The sequence below is a fragment of the Hemiscyllium ocellatum genome, chromosome 23 (assembly GCF_020745735.1).
Source record: "Hemiscyllium ocellatum isolate sHemOce1 chromosome 23, sHemOce1.pat.X.cur, whole genome shotgun sequence".
In the NCBI taxonomy this organism is placed as follows: domain Eukaryota; kingdom Metazoa; phylum Chordata; class Chondrichthyes; order Orectolobiformes; family Hemiscylliidae; genus Hemiscyllium; species Hemiscyllium ocellatum.
Window position 1 is genome coordinate 12,603,881 of NC_083423.1, and position 23,045 is coordinate 12,626,925.

At 42.1% G+C, this 23,045-nt stretch overlaps 1 protein-coding gene across 1 annotated transcript; it reads right to left on the reverse strand.

Annotated features, from left to right (window-relative positions):
• Nucleotides 1-1,088: 1,088 nt before the first annotated feature.
• On the reverse strand, nt 1,089-23,028 carry ankrd16 (ankyrin repeat domain 16). The gene is made up of 7 exons (XM_060843104.1): nt 22,375-23,028; nt 17,718-17,938; nt 15,756-15,798; nt 13,306-13,414; nt 11,966-12,127; nt 4,269-4,347; nt 1,089-1,418 (listed from the first exon to the last, which is right to left on the reverse strand). The coding sequence occupies exons 1-7, from the start codon at nt 22,710-22,712 to the stop codon at nt 1,258-1,260; spliced, it is 1,113 nt and encodes a 370-aa protein (XP_060699087.1). The 5' UTR covers nt 22,713-23,028; the 3' UTR covers nt 1,089-1,257.
• Between the last annotated feature and the right edge of the window lie 17 nt (nt 23,029-23,045).

The window sequence follows — 23,045 nt, forward strand, 5'->3', positions numbered from 1 at the left end:
GGTTTTTAGCAGGAGTGTTTGGAAGCTGCTGGACCCAAAGAAGCAGGTCCAGGCTAGTACTCTCTCTCTGATTTCTCTCCTATAAGAAGCTATGTTTGATCTTTCCTTTCATGCTAAGGGGTGTTTATAGGGACTGTTGCAAGTATAGGGAACAGTATCATTAAGTTGGGATAATCTGTTGGGTTATTCTGTATTCTGCTCTCTTTTGTTTGTGGTCCATTTGGTAATCTTATAAATTCTGTTTTGTTTAAAACTAAGTGGTTTGACCAGCTGCATCACTCCTGGAATGTCTATTTATACCTGCTTAAAGTTAGGTCTGGGCTACTTTCTTGTAATGTTTTGAGGGGTTTGGTCTGGTCCATAACACTCTGGAGCAGGTGTGACTTGAACCCAGGCCTCCTGGTCCAGGGGTAGGGACTATACCTCTGCATCAAAAGAGGGCCGCATGGCCAGCATTTATAACCCATCCTAAGTATCCTGAATTGAGTGGCTTTCTGGGCCATTTCAAAGACCATTTGAGTGAAAACACATTGGTGTACATCTGAGATTCACATATCGGTTAGACCAGGAAAGTATGGTAAATCTCTGCCCATTACAGACATTGATGAATAAAGTATTCCAGACAATTTGATAGTTGCAGGATCACAATTACTGGCTTATTTTTTCCAAAATCAATTTATTAACTGAATTCATATTTCTCAGCTTCCATGGTGGGCTTTGAACTCATGTCTCTGATCATTATTCCAGGCCTCTGGGTTACTATGTCCATGTCACTAAATTGGCACCACAACCAAAATGCTATCATTGGCATACATTAGGACAGGAAAGGGTGAATTCACCAATTCCAGCTTCCCAGCACAGCACTGTGCTTGAATGTAATGTCAAAATACTCTTGACACAGTGCTTCACAACTGGGTCAAAGGCTAAATTGCAAATTTCTGAGTTCAGTTATGGGAAATTGGAAAAGAAGAAGGAACAGATCTGGAAGGGAGTCAGAAGGGGGCAGGATATGTACGTCCAGACTGATATATTTAAGGAGTAAAATAAATTTACTGCAAATATAGTTGGATAAATATATTTTATTTGCACAAAAACCAAAATAACTGCAGATGCTGTAAATCAGAATCATAAACAGAAGCTGCTGGAAAAGCTCAGCAGGTCTGGCAGCATCTGTGAAGAGAAATCAAAGTTAATATTTCAGTCTGGTGACCCTTCCTCAGAACGTGAAATATTAACTTAGATTTCTCTTCATATATTTTATTTACAGTCTGTAACGTTGTGTAGAGCCTTGAGTGCTTCAGGTTTCTTGAGCAGCTGGCTTGCTAGCATTCCACTGTCATCTGTAGAATCAGTTAGTCCAGCAGCAATAAGCTTTTTTATACAATTGGTATGCTGGCCTGCACAGGCCATGTGCAAAGCTGTAAAAGAAAGAATTTGGGTTCATTTACTTGATTTTACAGCCACAGAATATCCCAAAGTGTTTTCAGTCAATGAAATACAGTACTGTTCTTTTGAACTGTGGTCACAACTGTAAGGTAGGAAACACAACAATCAGTGTATATAAGTTCAAAAAACTGTTTCCATGATGTTGGGTTGAGGAATAAGAATTATCCAGGACACTGGGGGAAATTCTTCAAATAGTCCCATGGGATATTTTATATTCCCCAAGACAAGTGATGGCATGTCAGTTTACTATCTTGTTCAAAAGATGGAATCTCCGATAGCTCTGGCTGAGATATTAGATTTTTTTTAGATTTAGATTATTTACAGTGTAGAAACAGGCCCAACAAGTCCACACCGATCCTCCCATGAGCAACCCACCCAGACCCATTCCCTTACAGTTACTCCTTCAAGGGCACTACCGGCAATTGAGCATGGCCAATTCACCTAACCTGCACATTTTTGGACTGTGGGAGGAAACCGGAGCACCAGGAGGAAACCCACACAGACACGGGGAGAATGTGCAAACTCCACACAGACATGTTACTCTAGTCTCTGAAGTAGTATCTGAACTCTCAGCTTTCGAATTGAGAGGTGAGCCATGTATAATTGGAAAACATATTTCACCAACCCCACACTTCAAGTGAGAATTAAAAACAGAACAACTTTTGTTTCTACCTATTTCCTTCCTTTTTCTTCTCTTCATGCTTATATTTTTTTTCTCTATTTTTACTTTCATTTTGCTTTTTAACTTGTGTTTTTTCTCAAATGATCATTTTACAATTTATGAAGCCTCCTGTCATTCTGTGCAAGAAGGTAAATAACTAGTTCCTGGCCATTGTTTATGGTACTCTTAGACCAGTCATTACTGTAAATTGGAGCACTGCCAGATGTCACCTTTGTCCCTCAGGACTATGATTTTATCTCTGCACAGTGGAAATAATTTTATCCCACTCTCGAATGAATCCAGTAATATCAGAACTCATCATTTGAAGAACTGAGGGAGAAACCATAATCAAAGTCTGTGATGTAATATACTAGAACCAAAATACCTATCTTTTCACCTTCATAACATCAGCCTTCTTCTGCTTTCCCTCTCATGACCATGTCACTTATTGTTCATGTGTCAAGCAAATAAGACTTTTTTTATTCCCACTAATGTGAAAATGTAAATCGCCTTGAGAAATACCAAAAGGAGGGGGAGAAGCAACATTTGAGTATGTAATTTATTGTGGATAATAGAAAAGTATCACTGGATCTTTTTAAATGGAGGGACAATATTGATTTAGAACTCTTCTACTCTAAGGTCTAGTTACCTTAAGACCAAGGTAACGGTCTTAAGGTAGCTAGCCCTTAAGGTAGAAGAGGCTTAAATCAATATTGTCCCCCCTCCAAGGTAAGGGGTGGCGCGTGTTTCAATGGTTAGCACTACTGCCTCACAAGGCCAGGGAACCGGGTTCAATTCTACCCTTGGGTGACTGTGTGGAGTTTGCACATTCTCCCCGTGTCTGCGTGGGTTTCCTCTGGGTGCTCCAGTTTCCTCCCACAGTCCAAAGATGTGCAGGTTAGGTGAATTGGCCATGCTAAATTGCCCAAAGTGTTCAGGGGGTGTCGGTTAGATGCATGAGTCAGGGGAAATGTAGAGTAATAGGGTAGTGGAATGGGTCTGGGTGGTATACTCTTTGGAAAGTCAGTATAGACTTGTTGGGCCGAATGGCTGTTTCCACACTGTAGGCATTCTCATAAAGGCTGTAGCCTTGGGTAATTCTGGAATATTTTCTACCTCTTTAACTAACTAGTGAGGAGCAGTATGTTTGTTGCTGTAGTAATATACTTACTGTGCCATTTCCCTTACTTGCAGAGACCAAGTATACCCCAACTTTTGCCATTTATCTCAAGAGGGTTGGAATATAAAAGCAGCGATGTGCTACTGAGACTTTATAAAGCTCTGGTTAGGCCCCATTTGGAGTACTGTGTCCAGTTTTGGGCCCCACACCTCAGGAGGGACATACTGGCACTGGAGCGTGTCCAGCGGCGATTCACAAGGATGATCCCTGGAATGGTAGGTCTAACATATGAGGAATGGCTGAGGATCCTGAGATTGTACTCATTGGAGTTTAGAAGGTCAAGGGGAGATCTAATAGAAACTTACAAGATAATACATGACTTGGAAAGGGTGGACGCTAAGAAATTGTTTCCGTTATACGAGGAGACTAGGACCCGTGGACACAGCCTTAGAATTAGAGGGGGTCAATTCAGAACAGAAATGCGGAGACATTTCTTCAGTCAGAGAGTGGTGGGCCTGTGGAATTCATTGCCGCAGAGTGCAGTGGAGGCCGGGACGCTAAATGTCTTCAAGGCAGAGATTGATAAATTCGTGATGTCACAAGGAATTAAGGGCTACAGGGATAATGCGGGTAAGTGGAGTTGAAATGCCCATCAGCCATGATTAAATGGCGAAGTGGACTCGATGGGCCGAATGGCCTCACTTCCACTCCTATGTCTTACGGTCTAACTCAGGACAAAGGACTGTGATTGAGTTGGAGATCCGTGTTGAAGCTGCACCCTCCTTTTGCACTGTCAAAATCAGGGAAACCCAGACTCCCTTTGATCTTCTCCAGTGTTTGCCTTTTCATCAGAGAATATCAGATGAATCCAGTGTATACGCCATACTCCTTTCATTTCTTTATTGGCAATTAGGCTAATTTACATCATCATCAAAATTAATTTAGCAAAAGTGCCCCATTTATAAAGCAGTACAAACAATAAAGCTGTGGTAGTGTCCTGTATAACTTCAGCTTAACAATTGAGTGAGTTAAAACACTTACCAGAACGGCCTTTGACATCCCTTGCCTGTCTGTCAATTCCTAACATCAGCAGAGTCTCTATGGTGTTAGTATGTCCCTCCTTTAAGACAATAAAACAAGCACAGGTTGGTACGGTTATAGAATGAATGCATTTGCTTCAAATATTTCACAAGCAAACAAAGTTACTCAGCTTTGTTTTTGCAGGTTGCAATTATTGGACGTAGTGTAAAAAGAAAATGTCAACTGCTTTGATAAATTTTAAATGCAGTGTGTTATGTTTAAGTAAGTGAGATAACCCTGTTGTGTGTATCTCCCTGTCCTTAATTAACCATCTAATGCGAATGCAGCTTGTGTAGTAATTTAATGCTTATGGGTTTTCAAGACAGCTGAATAATTATGAGAAAGTGAGGACTGCAGATGCTGGAGATCAGAGCTGAAAAATGTGTTGCTGGAAAAGCGCAGCAGGTCAGGCAGCATCCAAGGAGCAGGACAATCGACGTTTCAGGCATAATGAAGAAGGGCTTATGCCCGAAACGCGATTGTCCTATTCCTTGGATGCTGCCTGACCTGCTGCGCTTTTCCTGCAACACATTTTTCAGCTCAGATGAATAATTATCAGCAGTAAGAAGTTCCACCACCATACTCTCTACCATCATCAGTCACAATCATTGAAATAATATTGTTAGGTCCCTAACACACCTCTGGTAACATACCAAGCACTAGTGTTGAGTTCCAATCCAAAGCTGTGAAGAGGACATAAAAAAGCTATAAAGGGACATAAATGGCACACATGAATGGACAAATACCTGGCAAATGATAAATAATGAGGAAAAATGTGAAATTGCTTATTTTAGCAGGAGGAATAAAAAGAAAACATATTATCTAAATGGTGACAGAATGCAGAGTTTCAAGCTGGAGAGGAATCTGAGTCCAAGTGTATGAACTGCAAAGATTTTATATGCAAGTATAGCAAGTATTTACGAAAGCTAATAGAATGTTATTGTTCATTGTGAGGGGAATTGAATATAAAAGTAGAGAGATTTTGCTACAGTTATGCAGGGCACAAATGAGACAACATTTGGAGTGTACAGCATTTGCCTCCTTATTTAAGGAAGGGTCTAACTACATTGGAAGTGGCTCAGAGGCAGTTTACTAGACCAATACCTGGAATGTTTCCTCTTGTGAGAGAATCTAGAACGAGGGAACCCTTCTTTTTTTTTCCTCAGAGGATCTTGAGTTGTTGGAATGCTCTTCCTCAAAAGGCTGTCAAAGCAGAGACTGAATACTTATAATGGCAGAAGTTGATAGGTTCTTGATAGAGATAAAGATCAGAGTGAAAGATTATTGCATTAGGCATGAGTGTAGAGTAATCAGATCAGCTATGATGGAGCAGGATTGAGGAGCCAAGTGGCCTATTCTGGCTCCTAATCCATATGTTTGTACAGGCTCAAAGGTAGAAGACCTTTGGTGGTGGTGCAGAGTTGTTTTTCAAACTGGAGGCCTGTGACCAGTGGAGTGCCACAAGGATCACTGCTGGGTCCACCACTTTTCATCATTTATACAAATGATTTAGATGTGAGCATAAGAAGTATAGTTAGTAAGTTTGCAGATGACACCAAAATTGGAGGTGTAAGGGACAGCAAAGAAGGTTATCTCAAGTTACAACAGGATCTTGATCAGATGGGCCAATGGGCTGAGAAGTGGCAGATGGAGTTTAATTTAGGTAAATGTGAGGTGCTGTATTTTGGGAAAGGAAATTTTAGCAGGACTTATACACTTAATGGTAAGGTCCTTGGGAGTGTTGCTGAACAAAGAGTGCAGGTTCATAGCTCCTTGAAAGTGGAGTCGCAGGTAGATAGGATAGTGAAGAAGGTATTTGGTATGCTTTCCTTTATTGGTCATAGTATTGAGTACAGAAGTTGGGAGGTCATGTTGTGGCTGTACAGGACTTTGGTTCAGCTACTTTTGGAATATTACATGCAATTCTGGTGTCCTTCCTTTCGGAAGACTTTGTGAAACTTGAAAGGATTTAGAAAAGATTTACAAGATGTTGCCAGGGTTGGACGATTTGAGCTGTAGGGAGAGGTTGAATCCTCCAACAGCCATTTTCCCTGGAGCGTTGGAGGCTGAGGGGTGACCTTATAGAGGTTTATAAAATCATGAGGGGCATGGATAGAATAAGTAAACAAAGGCTTTTCCCTGAGGTGGGGGAGTCCAGAACTAGAGGGCATAGGTTTAGGGTGAGTGGGGAAAGACATAAAAGAGACCTATGGGGCAATTTTTTCACGCAAAGAGTGGTACGTGTATGGAATGAGCTGCCAGAGGAAGTGGTGGAGGCTGGTACAATTGCAACATTTAAGAGGCATCTGGATAGGTATATGAATAGGAAGGGTTTGGAGGGATATGGGCTGGGTGCTGGAAGGTGGGACTAGATTGGGTTGGGATATCTGGTTGACATGGATAAGTTGGACCGATGGGTCTGTCTCCGTGCTGTACATCTCTATGACTCTGTGTTCTGCCTCTAAACTATGTGACAGAAGGCTTCTGTTGCTGCAGTGATATCCTCACTGCCAGTAAGTTCCCATATTGTTAGCTTACAATATTGTCTGTCCTTTGCTGGAGGACTCCTGTTGGTAGCTTGTCCTGTATGCCGAATTAATCTTCATCAGGGAGAGTGATTCAGGGACCATGGTAGAGTGGGAGGGTTGGCTGAAAGCCCTGTCATCCCACAATGCAGTCACTTCACATGTGATTCATGTGGCATTCATTTAAGTTTCTCATGTGGAATGGTTTTAAAAGCTTTCCGAAAATCCAAGTCAAGTGTATCATAGTGAATTGCATTTTATACTGTTACAGAGACTGACTTCACCTTCAACCACAAGACCTACAAACAAATCAATGGGATGCCTATGGGATTACCAATATCAAGACTTGTAGCAGAAGTATTTACGTAGAGGTTAGAATGAACAGCCCTGGCCATGATCCAGCCTAAGCTTTGGGTCCGCTATGTGGTTGACACATTTGTCATCATGAAATATGACAAACTAGAAGAAACTCACAAACACAAACAACATCCTCACCATTATAAAGTTCACCAAAGAGGAAAAGCAGAACAACCGACTCCCCTTCTCGGATGTCACTGGAGAACGAAAAGCCAATAGAGAACTACAGACCAGCGTTTACAGGAAAGCCATACACAGACCAGATACTCAACTATTGGAGCAACCATCCCAACACCCACAAATGGAGCTGCATCAGGGTATTATTTAAATGAACCACAATACTGCAGCACCCCAGAACTACAAGAAGCCGAGGAGAAACATCTATACAATATATCCAGGAACAACAGATACCCGATAGGTGCAATACACTGATTCCTGCACAACAGACTTAAACAGGAAGACACAACACGCCCAGAGAGTATAGCCATTCTACCATACATCAAAGATATTTCAGAGATGACAACCAGATTACTCTGGTCCCTCGGCATCATGGTGGCCCACAAACCTCCTGCCACACTGAAACAGCTCCTGATGAGGTGTACCAGCAACCAGCAGAGTGAACGTCATTTACATTTACAAAATACTCTGCAAGGACTGCAACAAATATTACATTGGACAGACGGGAGGAAATTAGCCACCAGGATATATGAGCACCAGCTAGTCACCAAAAGACATGACCAACTATCACTAGTATCCATACACACAGGTGAAGAGGGATACCAATTCAACTGGGACAATACATCCATCCTTGGACAGGCTCAACAAAGACATGTGGGAATTATAAGAGGACTGGCATTCAAACTGGAACTCCATGAACAAACATATAGATTTGGACCCCATTTACCAACCACTCAGGAAGAGAACCGGAAATGATATCACCCACCACAACAAACTGAGACAAATAAATTGCAAGCAGGACAGAATACCAATGTTTCATTGGTGGCTCACTGACGATATTAAATAGAACATAGAATGTTTCAGTGCAGTACAGGCCCTTCGGCCATCGATGTTGCGGTGACCTGCGAAATTACTCTGATGCCCATCTAACTGACAACGTTCCATTACTATCCATATGTTTGTCCAATGTCCACTTAAATGCCTTTAATGTCAGCAAATCTACTACTATTGCAGGCAGGCCATTCCATGCCCCTAATACTCTGAGTAGAAACTACCCCTGATATCGGTCTTAAATCTATCACCCCACTCAATTTAAAACTATGTTCCCTCGTGTTAGCCTTCACCATCTGAGGAAAAAGGCTCTCACTGTCTACAGTATTTAACCTATGATTACCTTATCTGTCTCGATTAAGTCACCTCTCAACCTTCTTCTCTCCAATGAAAACAGCCTCAGTTCCCTCAGCCTTTCCTCATACGACCTTGCCCCTCCATACCAGATAACATCCTGGTAAATCTCCTCCGAACCCTTTCCATAACTCTCATATCCTTCCTGTAATGCGGGGACCAGAACAGTGCGCAATTCTCCAGGGGCGGCCTTACCAGAGTCTTGTACAGCTGAAGAATGACCTTGTGGCTCCGAAACTCAATCCCCCTTCCAATAAACGCCAACACACCACATGCCTTCTTAACAACCCTATCAATCTGGTTGGCAACTTTCAAGGATTTATGCACCTGGATACCAAAATTTCTCTGTTCATCTACACTGCCAGGGATTTTACCAATAGCCCAGTACTCTACATTCCTGTTACTTCCTCCGAAGTGAACTACCTCACACTTTTCTGCATTAAACTCCATTTGTCACTTGTCAGCTCAGCTCTGTGCCTTATCTATGTCCCTCTCTAATCCACAACATCCTTCGGCACTATCCGCTGCCTACCTTAGTGTCATCTGCAAATTTACTAACCTATCCTTCTACGCCTACCTCCAGATCATTTATAACAATGACAAACAGCAGTGGCCCTAAAACAAATCCTTGTGGCACACCACTGGTAACTGAACTCCAGGATGAACATTTCCCATCAATCACCACCCTCGATCTTCTTTCAGCTGGCCAATTTCTAATCCAAACTGCTAAATCACCTTCAATCCTAAAACTCCTTATTTTGTGCCATAGCCTACCGTGTGGAACCTTATCAAATGCCTTACTGAAGTCCATATACAGAGGAACCTCGATTATCTTAACAAGATAGATGGGCACTATTTCATTCGGATAATTGATTTATTTGGGACTCGGAGTTTCCTGTGAGGTCTGCTCCCCGTTCAGGAGATTTGGAAAAGTACACTGCGTCGAGACCCAGCCCCCTGCCTCCATCTGTCAACAATGATAACATAAAGATCGAAGCCAAAGGCTCTGCAATCTCCTCCCTGGCTTCTCAGAGAATCCGAGGATAAATCCCATCCGGCCCAGAGGCCTTATCTATTTTCAGATCTTCCAAAATTGCTAAAAACTCCTCTTTGTCAACCTCAATCTCATCTAATCTTGAAGCATGTATTTCTGCATTCTCACTTTTCCAATGTGAATATGGAAAATTTTGTCACCCATGTTACCTAGCATGGGTGACAAAATGTCTGAGAACAATCCCACCAGCTCAGCAAGCAAACGTACAACCTGACACTTTTATATTTAATATTGCTTGAAGGACTTAAGTTTGGAAAATAATTTAATTTTTGTGAACATGTCTGGAGTGGTTCATTTCAAAGAGGTCTTTAATGTTCACTGTGGACATCGATGATTTTTTTTAGCAAGGCTTCCTGTAAATCACATGACTGGTGAGAATTGCTTGCTTTGCTGTCGTCCCCTGCTGGGATTGTCTTTAGCAGTAATTGTCTTGGAGAGGAATTTGTGTGATTTGTTTCAGTTAGAGGAAAGCTTGCTGAGAACAAGCTGCCCAACCATTCTCTCTTTTCTGAAAAGAAACCCTTCTTGTTGAATTCAGGGCGAAATCTATTTGTGTTTTTTGAAAGATTAATTGAAAGAACATCTAGGAGTTGTATTCTCTGAGCAAGATGTGTCTGCAAGGCTTTCAGAGATACTGTGGCTCAGTAGTTAGCACTGCTGCCTCATAGTGCCAGGGACCGGGGTTCCATTCCAGCCTCAGGTGACTGTCTGTGTAGAGTTTACACATTCTCCCCTTGTCTGCGTGGGTTTCCTCTGGGTGCCCCGGTTTGCTCCCACAATCCAAAGATGTGCAGGTCAGGTGAGTTGGCCATGCTAAATTGCCCATAGTGTTCAGGGCAGGGATGTGTAGGTCGGGTGCATTCGTAGGGGGTAGGTGTAGAGTGGGGGAGTGGGCCTGGGAGGGTTGCTCTTCGGAGAATTGGTGTGGACCTGTTAGGCCGAAGGGCCATTTCCACACTGTACGGATTCTATGACTGAATCATACATTATTAGTGACTTGACCAGACATGCCAGAACTTCAGAGGAACAGACTCTGAAAATGTCAACGTGTTACCTGTTTTGCCTTCAAAGATAACCTATTGGCAAAATGTTTTTTCCCAGAAAGCTGGTTTCTTTCACTTTTCCTGAAGAGAAAATATGCATCTATTTTCTTGAGTTTCACAGAATCATAGAGATGTACAGCATGGAAACAGACACTTCAGTCCAACTTGTCCATGCTGACCAGATATCCTAACCTAATCTAGTCCCATTTGTCTGCACTTGGCCCATATCCCTCTAAACCCTTCCTATTCATACACCCATCCAGATGCCTTTTAAATGCTGATATTGTACCAGCCTCCATCATTTCCTCTGACAGCTCATTCCATGCAGGCACTACCCTCTGCATGAAAAAGTTGCCCCTTAGGTCCCTTTTATATCTTTCCCCTCTCACCCTAAACCTATTTATCCTATCCATGCCCCTCATGGTTTTATAAACCGCTATAAAGTCACCCCTCAGCCTCTGATGCTCCAGGGAAAACAGTCCCAGCCTATTCAGCCTCTCCCTATAGCTCAAATCTTTCAAACCTGGCAACATCCTTGTAAATCTTTTTGGGACTGTTTAGTACATAAGTATTTGTGCTTCTATGCTACTGACTGTCAAAGGTAACTGATTATTGTGTCTTCATTGCCTACCTTTTGTTTTTATAATAAATCTAGAATTGTATTTAATAAGAAACCTGGCTCACAGATATAGTTGTTTAATACCTGACATAGACAAGGTATTTAACTGGTCATTTTGGTAACTTGGAGAATATATTTTGTGTAAATTATGACTTGTGGAGTACAGCCACCAGAGTAATCACTTGGATTTTCCGATCCAGAGGAATTTGCATTATGTAACCCTGTACAGGATTCCATGCAAAGAACAATGAGCTCTGCTATAGGAAGCTAGACATGGATAAAATCAAGATAAAAATAGGTTTCGGCCAGGTGTCCACATTGTGTAAGGTGGTGAGGGCTATTTGTCTTGAAGTCAGCCACAGGGATGGATAATCTCAGAATTTCTGCCAAAGAAGGAAATTTCACAGAGATGCAGCTGGCTTTATCTTGCTGTTTACATAATTGTATAAAACCACTTAAGAAACCATACTTTCATCACACTTACTTTCAGGGATGCATCAAATAGTTTTGTAAAACCTTGAGGAAGACGTGTCTTAGTGTGTTGAGCTGAGCACATCACTGGGCATTGACAGACACAATTGCCTCATTTGACAGGGATGATTTGCAGCTTTCTAGAAGTGCTGTTGCTATGACAACTAGGCAGCCTAGCGCGCACACAGCTCAGCAGTTATCCCTGACGTCATCTCTTGATAACTGACCTTTGCTGCATAATGCAGGGCTGTTAGCTTTAGTTCTGTGGCTCTCTCATTTACATTCACGCCAAGCTCGGTGACCAGGAAACGAATGGCTTCATCCTGGGCAGTTACTGTGGCTCTGTGCAGAGACTGAGCCCCCAGGGCATCAGTGGCTAAGAAATCAGCCTGAAATAGACAAAAAGGATTTGTGGGTCACCACAAAGGTTGAAACGCAGCTAACGTCTTTTCACACCATCGTCTGATCTAACAAAGCCGACCTGTTCTTTTAGCCAGAATGTAGTCTGAATGTGGAATAAACAATCAGGAGACTTTCAGGTGAATAACACAGATGTAGAGGGGAAGCTAGATGACTACAGTAAGGAGAAGTGAATATCAGGACATGCTGATAGGGTGAGGTGAACAAAGGTGGGGAACATACTATGACATAGCCAAGCAGAGCCAAGTACTTGATGTCTGTGCTGTACATTTTATGTCACTTCCCAATCAGTTTTGCAGTTAGACTTAAATTAAGATAGATTAAGACTAGATTAGAGTGGTGCTGAAATGCACAGCAGGCCAGGCAGCATCTGAGGAGCAGGAAAAATTGATGCTTCGGGCAAAAGTCCCAGCCTCATTCCTGATGAAGGGCATTCGCCTGAAACGTTGATTTTCCTGCTCCTCGGATGCTGCCTGACCTGCTGTGCTTTTCCAGCACAGCTCTAATCTTGACTCCAATCTCCAGCATCTGTAGTACCCCCTTTCTCTTAGATGAAAGACTATACAAGTTCCCAGTGCTACCCAATATATTTTTGGCAAATGAGGGCTATGGGGGTGGTTGCGGGGTTGAGGTGTTGAGTTGGGGGGGGGGTTGATGGGAGATTGGAAAGCGGATTTGACACCACAAGGATTTTACTAATTAACAGCATAGGCTTGAGGGGCTGACTGGCTTACTTCAGGTCCCAAGTTCTATCCAAGCAGAGCACTCAATCTCTAGCTGTACATTTCATAAGCTAAATAGTAAGTACTAATATAACAGTATTTTGAAGCGGTTTCTCAAGGATTTAAAGGAAAGTTAGTTAAAAAATTACGGGAGAAAGGTAGGAGGATATGCTGATAGAAGTAGATAAGGCAATGTCGGATGGGATGTGGACCTAGCATAATCCTGCTGGGCTGAATGGCCTGTTTCTATGCTCAACATTCAATGTAACACACAATGTTAGTGCAAGCTGTCTAGCTGATTGTCCAAGCTTAATGAGATGACCTACCTCTGTCCCTACACTGGTGATACAGACTTCTATACCAGGTTTCCACCCAGTAACATTACACTTCTAACACGCTACTCGGCAAGTCAGACTGGAACTCACTTTGTGCCTCTCCAGCAAGAGTTTAGCAATCTCAATGTGGCCATTCTGGACTGCATCCATGAATGGAGTGACTCCACAGCTGTCTTTAGCATCTGGCTTGTAAGCACATCTACAAACAACCAAGAAGAACATTATAAAGCTCACATTGCCCAATGTCCCAAAGCATTTTTGAGGAATTGTTTTCATACTGACACCTAGGCTCAGATGAATTTCACAAGTGTATTCCATTTTGGGGAGATCACAACTAGAGACCAACACTCTCCTCAGCCGCTGCCAAACACTCACTCACCCACGTTACAGAGGCAGGGCTGTAGAATGACTTGGATTGGGACTTGAATGTGGGAAGTTTAGGATTGGTGCTATTAATGAAGTTAATAGCTCTAAGTTCAGGAAACCAGGATGTGGAAACAGTTTGTGTATCAGGTAAAGGCAAAAGTTACTTGCATGATTAATCAACACTGTAAGGTGGACCATAAGGGAGGAAATAATGGTAGCTTGTCAGAAAGTCAAGGTGAGAACTGTGGCAGATTTTATTTTATTCACTGACTGGAAAAATCAGGTAGACAAAGGTAGCCTTGATGAGCAACGCATGGAATCTCTTCGGAGTAATTTCTTAGAACAACATGTTTTGGAACTGGCCATACTAGGCCTGGTATTGTGAAATGAGAACATTACCTGGGTCTCTGGGTTACTAGCCCAGCAATAACACCACTTCACCCTCACCTCTGGAATCTGTGTACAGTTTTGGTCCCCTTAAGACAGGATATAATTATATTTAGAAGCATTTCAAAGAAGAGTCACTTGATAAATTCCAAGGTTGTCTTATGAGGAAAGGTGGACAGCTTGGGCCTATATTTATTTGAGAAGGTGAACTTGTTGAAATGTAAATGATCTTGGGGAAACTTGATAGGATGCACGCAAAAAGGATATTTTCCGTTATGGGAGAGGCTAGAACTAGGCAAAAGTAAAGTTTTAAAAATAAAATGTCTCCCATTTAAGATGGGGACAAGGATTTTTTTTCCCTCTCAGAGGATTATCAGTCTCTGGAACTGTCCCAAACAGCACCGGAGGCAGGGTTACTATTTTCAAGGCTAAGTTTGATAGATTTTTGATTGAAATGGGAGTCAAAGAGTGTATGAAGTAGACAGAAAAATACAGTTGCGGTCACAATTAAATCAGCCACAATCTTAACAAAAGGCAGAGCAGTCTTGAAGGGCCGAATGGCCTACTCCTGCTCTGAATTCACACGTTCGTATGTATTCCTAGCAATAAACTACTCACGAATGAAATCAGCTGCATTTTGTTCCCAAATATTGTATTCAGGTTTTGCTGCACTGAATTTCCTAAACATAAATAATTAGAAATAAATAATTAAAATAAACCTAGGCTCAGACTAGTTTCCTGTATCAGGACCATTTTCCATTGATTCAACACACAATAGACCCTTGTCACTTCCAGTGTTCTGAACAATGATGATATTGCTTGGGAATTATGTTCCTAACCTAGTTATGGTGACAATAGGAACTTTCCCCCACAGCTTTTGAACAAGGATATAACAGTGTAAAAGCAAAATACTGCAGTTTCTGGAAATCCGAAACAAGCACGGACAATGCTGGAGAAATTCAGCAGAACAGCATATTTGTGAAGAGAGAAACTGTTAACTTTTTGAGTCATAGATAGAGTCATAGAGATGTACAGCATGGAAACAGACCCTTCGGTCCAATCCGTCCATACCGCCCAGATATCCCAACCCAATCTAGTCCCACCTGCCAGTACCCGGCCCATATCCCTCCAAACCCTTCCTATTCATATACCCATCCAAATGCCTTTTAAATGTTGCAATTGTACCAGCCTCCACCACTTCCTCTGGCAGCTCATTCCATACACGTACCACCCTCTGTGTGAAAAAGTTGCCCCGTAGGTCTCTTTTATATCTTTCCCCTCTCACCCTAAACCTATGCCCTCTAGTTCGGACTCCCCGAGCCCAGGGAAAAAACTGTTTGTTAAGGATGCAATAATGTTAACAAAATACGTTTAACATGCTGCACTTTTGGGAGGAGATTGGGAAATTGTATTTGAACTGTTCCATGTCCGCACTGTTGTAGACCCCAGCATTGCTTAGTTCAGGAATATTCAATCCTGGCAACATATTTCTACTGAAGTCAGAATGTCTATGGCACAAGGTTGAGGGGCATCAAGCAGCACTATGTGCCCTAAACCCTACCTCCACTGGGAGGTTAGCAGTATTCATCAATGCAGCATGGAATCCAGATATCCAGCCTGGTCTGCACACTGCAAAACCTGCATGGCATGGAGTAACCCAATTTTAATGACAGTTTGGTTTTACTAACATGGTCTGGTGCACTTCCCATGAAAAATTTGGGATTGGACTCGGCGACTATTATGTACTTTGGTAAACAGCTTTATCATGTTAGTAAAAATGAGCTTACCTTTCCAGAAGCAGCTCTGCAGCTTCAAAGTGTCCATGCATAGCTGAATAAAAAGAAAAACAATTTGCAAGTGCAATCAATGAGTGCTGTTCTTGCAAGGCTGTTGACAACCAGCTACATCTCAAAAGGGGCATTGTGTGTTTGCTGAAAGATCATTTTGCTAAACGTTTGTTTTCTCCTCATCATGCACACAATATGATCTGTGTCCAATGATTTATCGTTTTGCAAACAAAAAAAATCACCATGCCGTAAACAATGCACAGCACTATGGCCCAGTGGGCGGCACTCTCAACTCCGACTGGGAGGTGGTGGGTTCACGTCCCACTCTGGTGAATTGAGCTTAAAATCTAGGTTGACAATCCAGAGGGATTGCTGTACTGTCAGAGCTGCCATCTTTTAGATGAGGCATCAAACTGAAGCCTGGTTTGCTCTCTCTGGTGAATATAAAAACCATTAAAGAGCAGGGTGACACTTCCTCTTGTCCTAGCCACTATTAATCACTGAATTGTTACAGTGCACGAGGAGGTCACTTAGCCCATTGTACCTTCAGCGATTCTCTTGTGCCAATCTCCTGCCTTTTCTCCATAACCGTATCCCTCTATTTCCTCACCGATATCACTAAAATAATTGATCTCATCATTTATCAAAATGTTGCTTTGATGAGATTTGAACTCGTTGCCTAGAATACAAATCTGGTAATATAACCCCCATGATGTTTGCACAGCGAATATTGAATTAGATGAGATACTTAAGGGTGATCAGTGTTTCTCAAACTCGATCCTGACAAGGGATCAACAACCTGGGGGTGGAGGTAATGGGCAGAAGAAGATTTTTTTTAAATCTCAGCTTCCCCACAAATAGGCACAGTTTATTTGAAAATGGTGATGTAAATTATTCAGCACAAACCTTGTAGTATGTTTGAAGGACATACATTCTTCACTCTCACAATGAAAATTCCTTGGGGACTCATCGTACACAGGCTTCCTGCCATTAAGGCTGTTTTGAAATCATGGCTTGAATTGCATTCTATTCAGCCACACTGGGAACATGCAGTGTTTCTCATTGACGATAATACAGGAGTTGCCTAGCAACACCACATGTCTGGCCTGCAGCAGGGTAGGGAATCAGCATTCTTATGGATTTTCTCCCCTTTTCTCAATGTCATTGTTATTCGATCTTGGTGGATTTAACCCTTCAAGGGTTGCTATGGATCAGTTTTGTTCTACAGAGATCCTCTGTCACATCACCTACCATCCCAGTGAAATGAGAGGCCTCTGTTAACACTTATCTTTAATTCTCACCAGAGCTGGCAGTACTGGTCACTGCTGTATTCCTCTAAATGTCATCATATTGCCTCAAAAAGTCCCTGCTTCTTCAAGCAGCCTTCCCCCACTACTGCCTCTCCCCAACACCATCCCTCCAATTTTTTTTTGTTGTTTCATGAGATGTGGGCTTCACTGGCCAGGCCAGCAAGTATTGTCCCTTCCTTCGTTGCTCAAGAAGCAGTCCATGTCACGTAGAGATACCAATGTTGTTAAGGAGGGAGTTCCAGGATTCTATCCAGGTGACTGTGAAAGAATGGTGGTATGTTGATATCATATGAAAGGCAATATGGTGTGTGGCTTAGAAGGTAGCTTGCAGGTGGTGGGGTTATCATACATTTGCTGTCCTTGTCAAAGAGTCATTGAGTCATACAGCATGGAAACAGACCCTTTGATCCAATTCGTTTGCACCAACAGATTTTTTTAAAGATACAGAACCAAAGCAGGTAGGTGGAATTAACTTTTGTGCTAACAGAATTGTGGAACAGAATGGATGGGCTGAATGGCCTCCTCCTGTTCCTCTGTTACAATTAACCTGTATGAATGAGAAAACCTATTCACTATTCATCTACCGTAATGTACATTACCATTCAGTGCACACTTGACATCTAACACCATAACCGATGCCTGGTCAACTTACCTACAGTGTGTAGAGGAGTCCTCTGTATTTTGCTCTCCACATCCCAGATATTTGGGCTGACCTCGAGAAAGTATTGGATAATTTCAGGGTCGCCCTCTCGGCAAGCAATATGGAAACTACTCCAGCCATCCTTGTTAGTCAGTGCCAGACTTGCCCCACTCGTAATCAGGTCTTTAATCACTTCAAGGTTCTTCCTGGTGCAAGCCATCATCAATGGTGTCCTACGAGGTATTCCCAGAAGTTAACCCTTTGTGCATTTAAGAAGCTTCACCCCTCCAACTCTCTTGATTCAGTAAAGCAAAATGATCACTTGGTGTAACATAGATTCGATCAGACTAGAAAAGTCACCTGTTCATTCTTCATCTCCCACAACTCTCCCCAGGGTCTCCTGGGAAAGAAAGCAATTTACATACACTTTATCCCATCTCATGTGACACAGATGGTACAGCACAGAGGATCGGGCCCAACATATCTATTTTAATGTTTATGTTCCACAATACTCTTTCCATATGATCTTATCAGCATATTCCTTCCTCCATCCACTTAGCTAACCTCCCTTTAAAAGCATCTATTCACCTCAACTAAGGCACTGAGATCCAATCACAGTCTTGATAAAGAGTTCCACTTAAATTTCCCATTGGATTTATTAGCAACAATCATATACTTATGCCCCATGGTTTTGGTTTCCCTCCACCAACTGTTTGTATCTATGTTATGAAATCCCTTATAATTTTAAAGATGTGTATAAAGTTATCCTTAAAATCTTCTCTTTTATAACGTGCCTTTCCCTGCCAGCCAAACCCTCATAATATTGGCATCATTCATTTTGGCAATCTTATTTGGCACCTTCTCCAATGTGTGATCGAAACCCGGACATGACCCGGTGCTAGAGGTGTGCCTAACCAGATGGCACAACAGGTCCATTTACCTTGCTACCCCGTGGTGGGAAGGCCAGATGCATTCTGGGGAACACCTCTGCTCTGTCTGGATGTGCATCTAGCTTTGCATTGCTTGATGTTTTTATTGCTTGTTCTAAAGTGGCCTTTCTGTCTCTGGCAACATTCTGCAGTGCTTTTTGTAAAGACCACTTTAATTTTTGAGTCTGTGGACTAAAGAAGGAACTGTGGGAGAAAGTTAAAAAAAAGACATTGGAACTCATTGTGTTTTATGTCTACAATATTACCTTATCCAAGCAGCAGGGCTGATGCAAGACATCTTAGTCTATGCGTGTGTGAAGCTCAGGGCAGCTTTGCCCAGTGATAGAATGCAAGTAGGTGGGTGAGGAAAGTTATGTCATGAAAGTCATCCTGTAGGGATGGTGTTGTATAATAAGGGTGGGTTTTGTGTAGGTGTAGCCTTGATTGTGTTGGGTGTAAGGATGTTGTTTGGAAGGGTATGTGGATTGTGTTGGGGTGTAGGGATGTGGTTTGGAGGGGTATATGGATTGAGTTGGGTGGAGGGATGTTGTTTCGAGTGGTATGTGAGGCCCTATTGGATTTAGGTGGTGTATTGTGGGAAGATTTCAATGGTATCCATTTTACCCCCTCCCTACTTAAATAGGGCTTCACCTGATGAAGGAGCACTGCTCCAAAAGCTTGTGATTTCAAATAATTCTGTTGGATTATAACGTGGTGTCATGTGACTTCTGACTTTGTCCACCCCAGTGCAACACCAGCACCTCCACATCATATTTAAATGCTGTTATTATTTTAACATGTTCCATTTTGAAAAAAGGGATTGCCCCGGTATATGAATTCCTCTGCAGTGAATATTTCCATTATTATCAGACTTTGCTTCAGATTTTGTCATAATTTTGTCATAAATAATTTGTATCTTTTAACTCTTTATTGTTCAATCCACTTTTGAGCACCATCTAGTGTCATAGAGCTGTAAGTACATGGGTGCAAGACAATTGATCTTCTGTTACCAGAAAATAAGCTGTTACTGCAAAACCACTAGTCACATGGTAACATTGGCTTTCTGACATTGTGAATATTATTCATTCATATACAAAACTGGTAATTTCAATACTCCCCAAAACCCGGTGAATTGGGACAACCAAAATATAAACCAGAGAAAATAAATCATCTATATTTACTAATGATCGGTGGGTTAACAGAAAGTTAGATTTATTACTGCAGAAAGAGGTCATGTGGCCCATCCTGTTTATACTGGATTTCAAACATTTATTTACCAACTAGGCATCAACTGTGGCTCCATAAACGAACTCCCACTTTTGAGTCAAAAAAGTTTCAAGACACTCTTCAGCTCATAATTAAAGGCTGACAGTCCTATGCAGTACAGAGATGGTGCTGCACGGTCAGAGGCGCTGCCTTCCAGGGAAGACATTAAACTGAGGCAGGTAAATGTAAGAGATCTCAAGAACAGCAGGACACTTCAAAATGCTTTGCAGGCATTATTTATAAAATAATTATTATTGCAATATAGGAAGCAGTCAGTTTGTGCACAGAAAAATCCCATAAACAGTAATTAAATAAATGGCCAGATAATTGCTTTAATGATATTGGTTGATTGGTTACATATTGGTCTAGACAGTGCAGGGGCCTCCCCAACTTCTCCTTGAAATAGTGACATTTGATCTTTTTGTATATTTATTTATTACAGTGTTTGATTTTGGTTTCCTTTTTTAATGAATGACGTAAACGGGCTGAAAGCTGTTCAGAGAAGGTTTACTAGATTAATACATAGAATGGAAGGGTTGCCTTAAGAAGAAGGATTGGACCAGCTAGACTTGTATTCACTGGAGTTTAGAAGAGTAAGAGGCAATTTGATGGAAAGATAGAAAATCTCGTGGAGTCTTGACAGGGTATACGTGGAGAGGAGGTTTCCCCTAATGGGAGAATCCAGAATGAGGGGGCAAAAGTTTAAAAATAAGGAGTCACCCCTTTAAAACAGAGATAAGGGAAATCTTTGTCTCACATAGTGTTGCTCTTAAGTCTTTTCCTTTAAAGGCCATAGAAGCAAAGTCTTTGAATATTTTAAAAGCAGGGATAGATATATTTTTGGTAAGGTATGAGACAAAAGGTCATTGGGAGTAGGTGGCAATGGAACTAATCAGAAGACCTACAATGTTACTGTACTGTGGTGCAGACCTAAGGGGCTGAGTGGCCTACTCCTAATTCATATGTTTGCGTACATCTTCTATATATCTGCCTGAAATCGAGTTCATCCCTTGACTGTTCTCATTGACTGGAGATCCTCGATTGGAATTGCTAACCTGGGCCAATTAGGAAGCCCTGGCTGACAGGGCTGATGTAAACAGACATGCTGAGGCAACACGGTGGCCAAGTGGTTAGCGCTGCTACCTCAGCACCAGGGACACAGGTTCGATTCCTGCCTCAGGCAACTCTCTGTGTGGAAATTGCACATTCTCCCCGTGTCTGCGTAGGTTTCCTCCGGGTGCTCCAGTTTCCTCCCACAGTCCAAAAATGTGCAGGTTAGGTGAATTGGCTATGCTAAATTGCCTGTAGTGTTTAAATAAAAGGAGGAAAAAACAAACAGGAACGCAGGCTTCTTGTGGCGCAATGGTAGTATCCCTATCCCTGGACTGGGAGATCCAGGTTCAAGTCCCACCTGTTCCGGAGGTGTGCAATAATTTCTCTGAACAGATTGCGGAGGAAAAAAATAGGCTAAATTAAGGGAAAAAAACCTTGAGATTCAGCATTGCTATTATCAGGTTTTGTGTGTTATTGGTCCACTAACCAGATGGGTATTTTCCTAGTGGCGGAAATATTGAATAAAGTTCCCACACAATATAGTGTCTTCTTACTGAGTTGCACACACACACAACATAGATGTTGAGGGGAAGTATAGACACTGCTACTGTGCAGTGGTAGTGTAGGGGCAGGGCAAAAGAAGTAGAGAAAAAGAACTTAAGAGATTCAGAGGGTCTCCTCATTCTAGGAATTTATTCTGAGCTGGATAGTCAGAGTCCAGATACTGTGCAAATGTGAATAAAGGGTAACTTAGTGATGGGATAGCAGGCCCTGTGCAGATATCTTTAACACATGATTTTTAAAGTTCTTTCATGGGATATGGAGGTTGCTGGCTAGATTGATGTTTTTTACCCATCCCTCATTGCTCTTGAAACAAAGGGCTTGCTCAGCCATTTCAGGACAGTTGAGTCAAGCACATCACTGTGGGACTGTAAAGTTGAACACTTTTACTTTATCTTTCTGCCTTTATATTCTATGTTTTGGTTTATTTTTCTGTATTTTAAGACAGTGTCAGACAGTAGTGAAACTGCACAACACTTTTCACTGCATTTTGTAACAGAATACATGTGACAATAAATTTTTAAAAATCAAGGACATAGTTCAGACCAGATAAGGGTGGCAGATTTCCTTCCCTGGAGGTCATTATTGAACCAGATGATTCTTTATGGCAATTGTCAGTAGTTTCATGGTCACAATTAGGATAGCTTTGAATTAAGATTTTATTGGATTAAAATCTTACCATCTGTCATGGAGCTTTCAAACCCTAGGTCCACCCAACTTTAGCTTGGGGTTCTGGGTTACTAATCCAGTGACATTACCACCATGCCACCAGCTCCCCTTGTTGCGGGCCGTCTTCACGTCAGGCAAACAAGAAAGAACGAACAGCTTCTTCACCGTTTTCGAACAGTGCTGCCACTTACCAATCAGCTTTCTTCAAACAGTCAATCCTGGCCCCTTGGGCTAGCAGGTAGCTCACACACATTCTGTGACCCATCGACGCTGCTTCATGCAAGGCTCGCTTGTAATCGCTGTTGACCAGTTCAATGTTGGCACCGAGCTCCTCCACCAGATATTTAAGAATCAGCAGATGCCCATACCTGGCAGCATAATGCAGCATGGTGTCACCTGATCTCCCAAAGTGACCCTTCAACACTGCATCCAGAACACCTTCATCTTTGCCCAATTCCTCCTTGAGATGGGAGAGATTGCCTTCTTGTATTGTTCTAATGAGATGCTTGACTTTGCCTTCACAGGTCATCAGTTGTAACCCTCAAAGGAAATTGCTCTCACAAGAAAAAAATTCAACTCTCACTTGTAAAAATCTGCATACAAACTCGTCTGCTGGTGCTGTAAAACCTGATATGAATCTCCAAGTCTAAAGCTTTATTTCCTCCTTCTCCTGAAATGACTGACTCCCTCATAAAAACGGGTCCTCAATACTAATAGGGACCCTCTGAGGTCTCACCTTTATGACTATTATTTGCACACATGAATTCTTATCACAAAACACGAGTTCTGTTCAGTGCTGTCTTCTTCAAGCCAATGCACATACACATATTCAGTGTTTCAGCCCCCACCTCCAGACTATCGT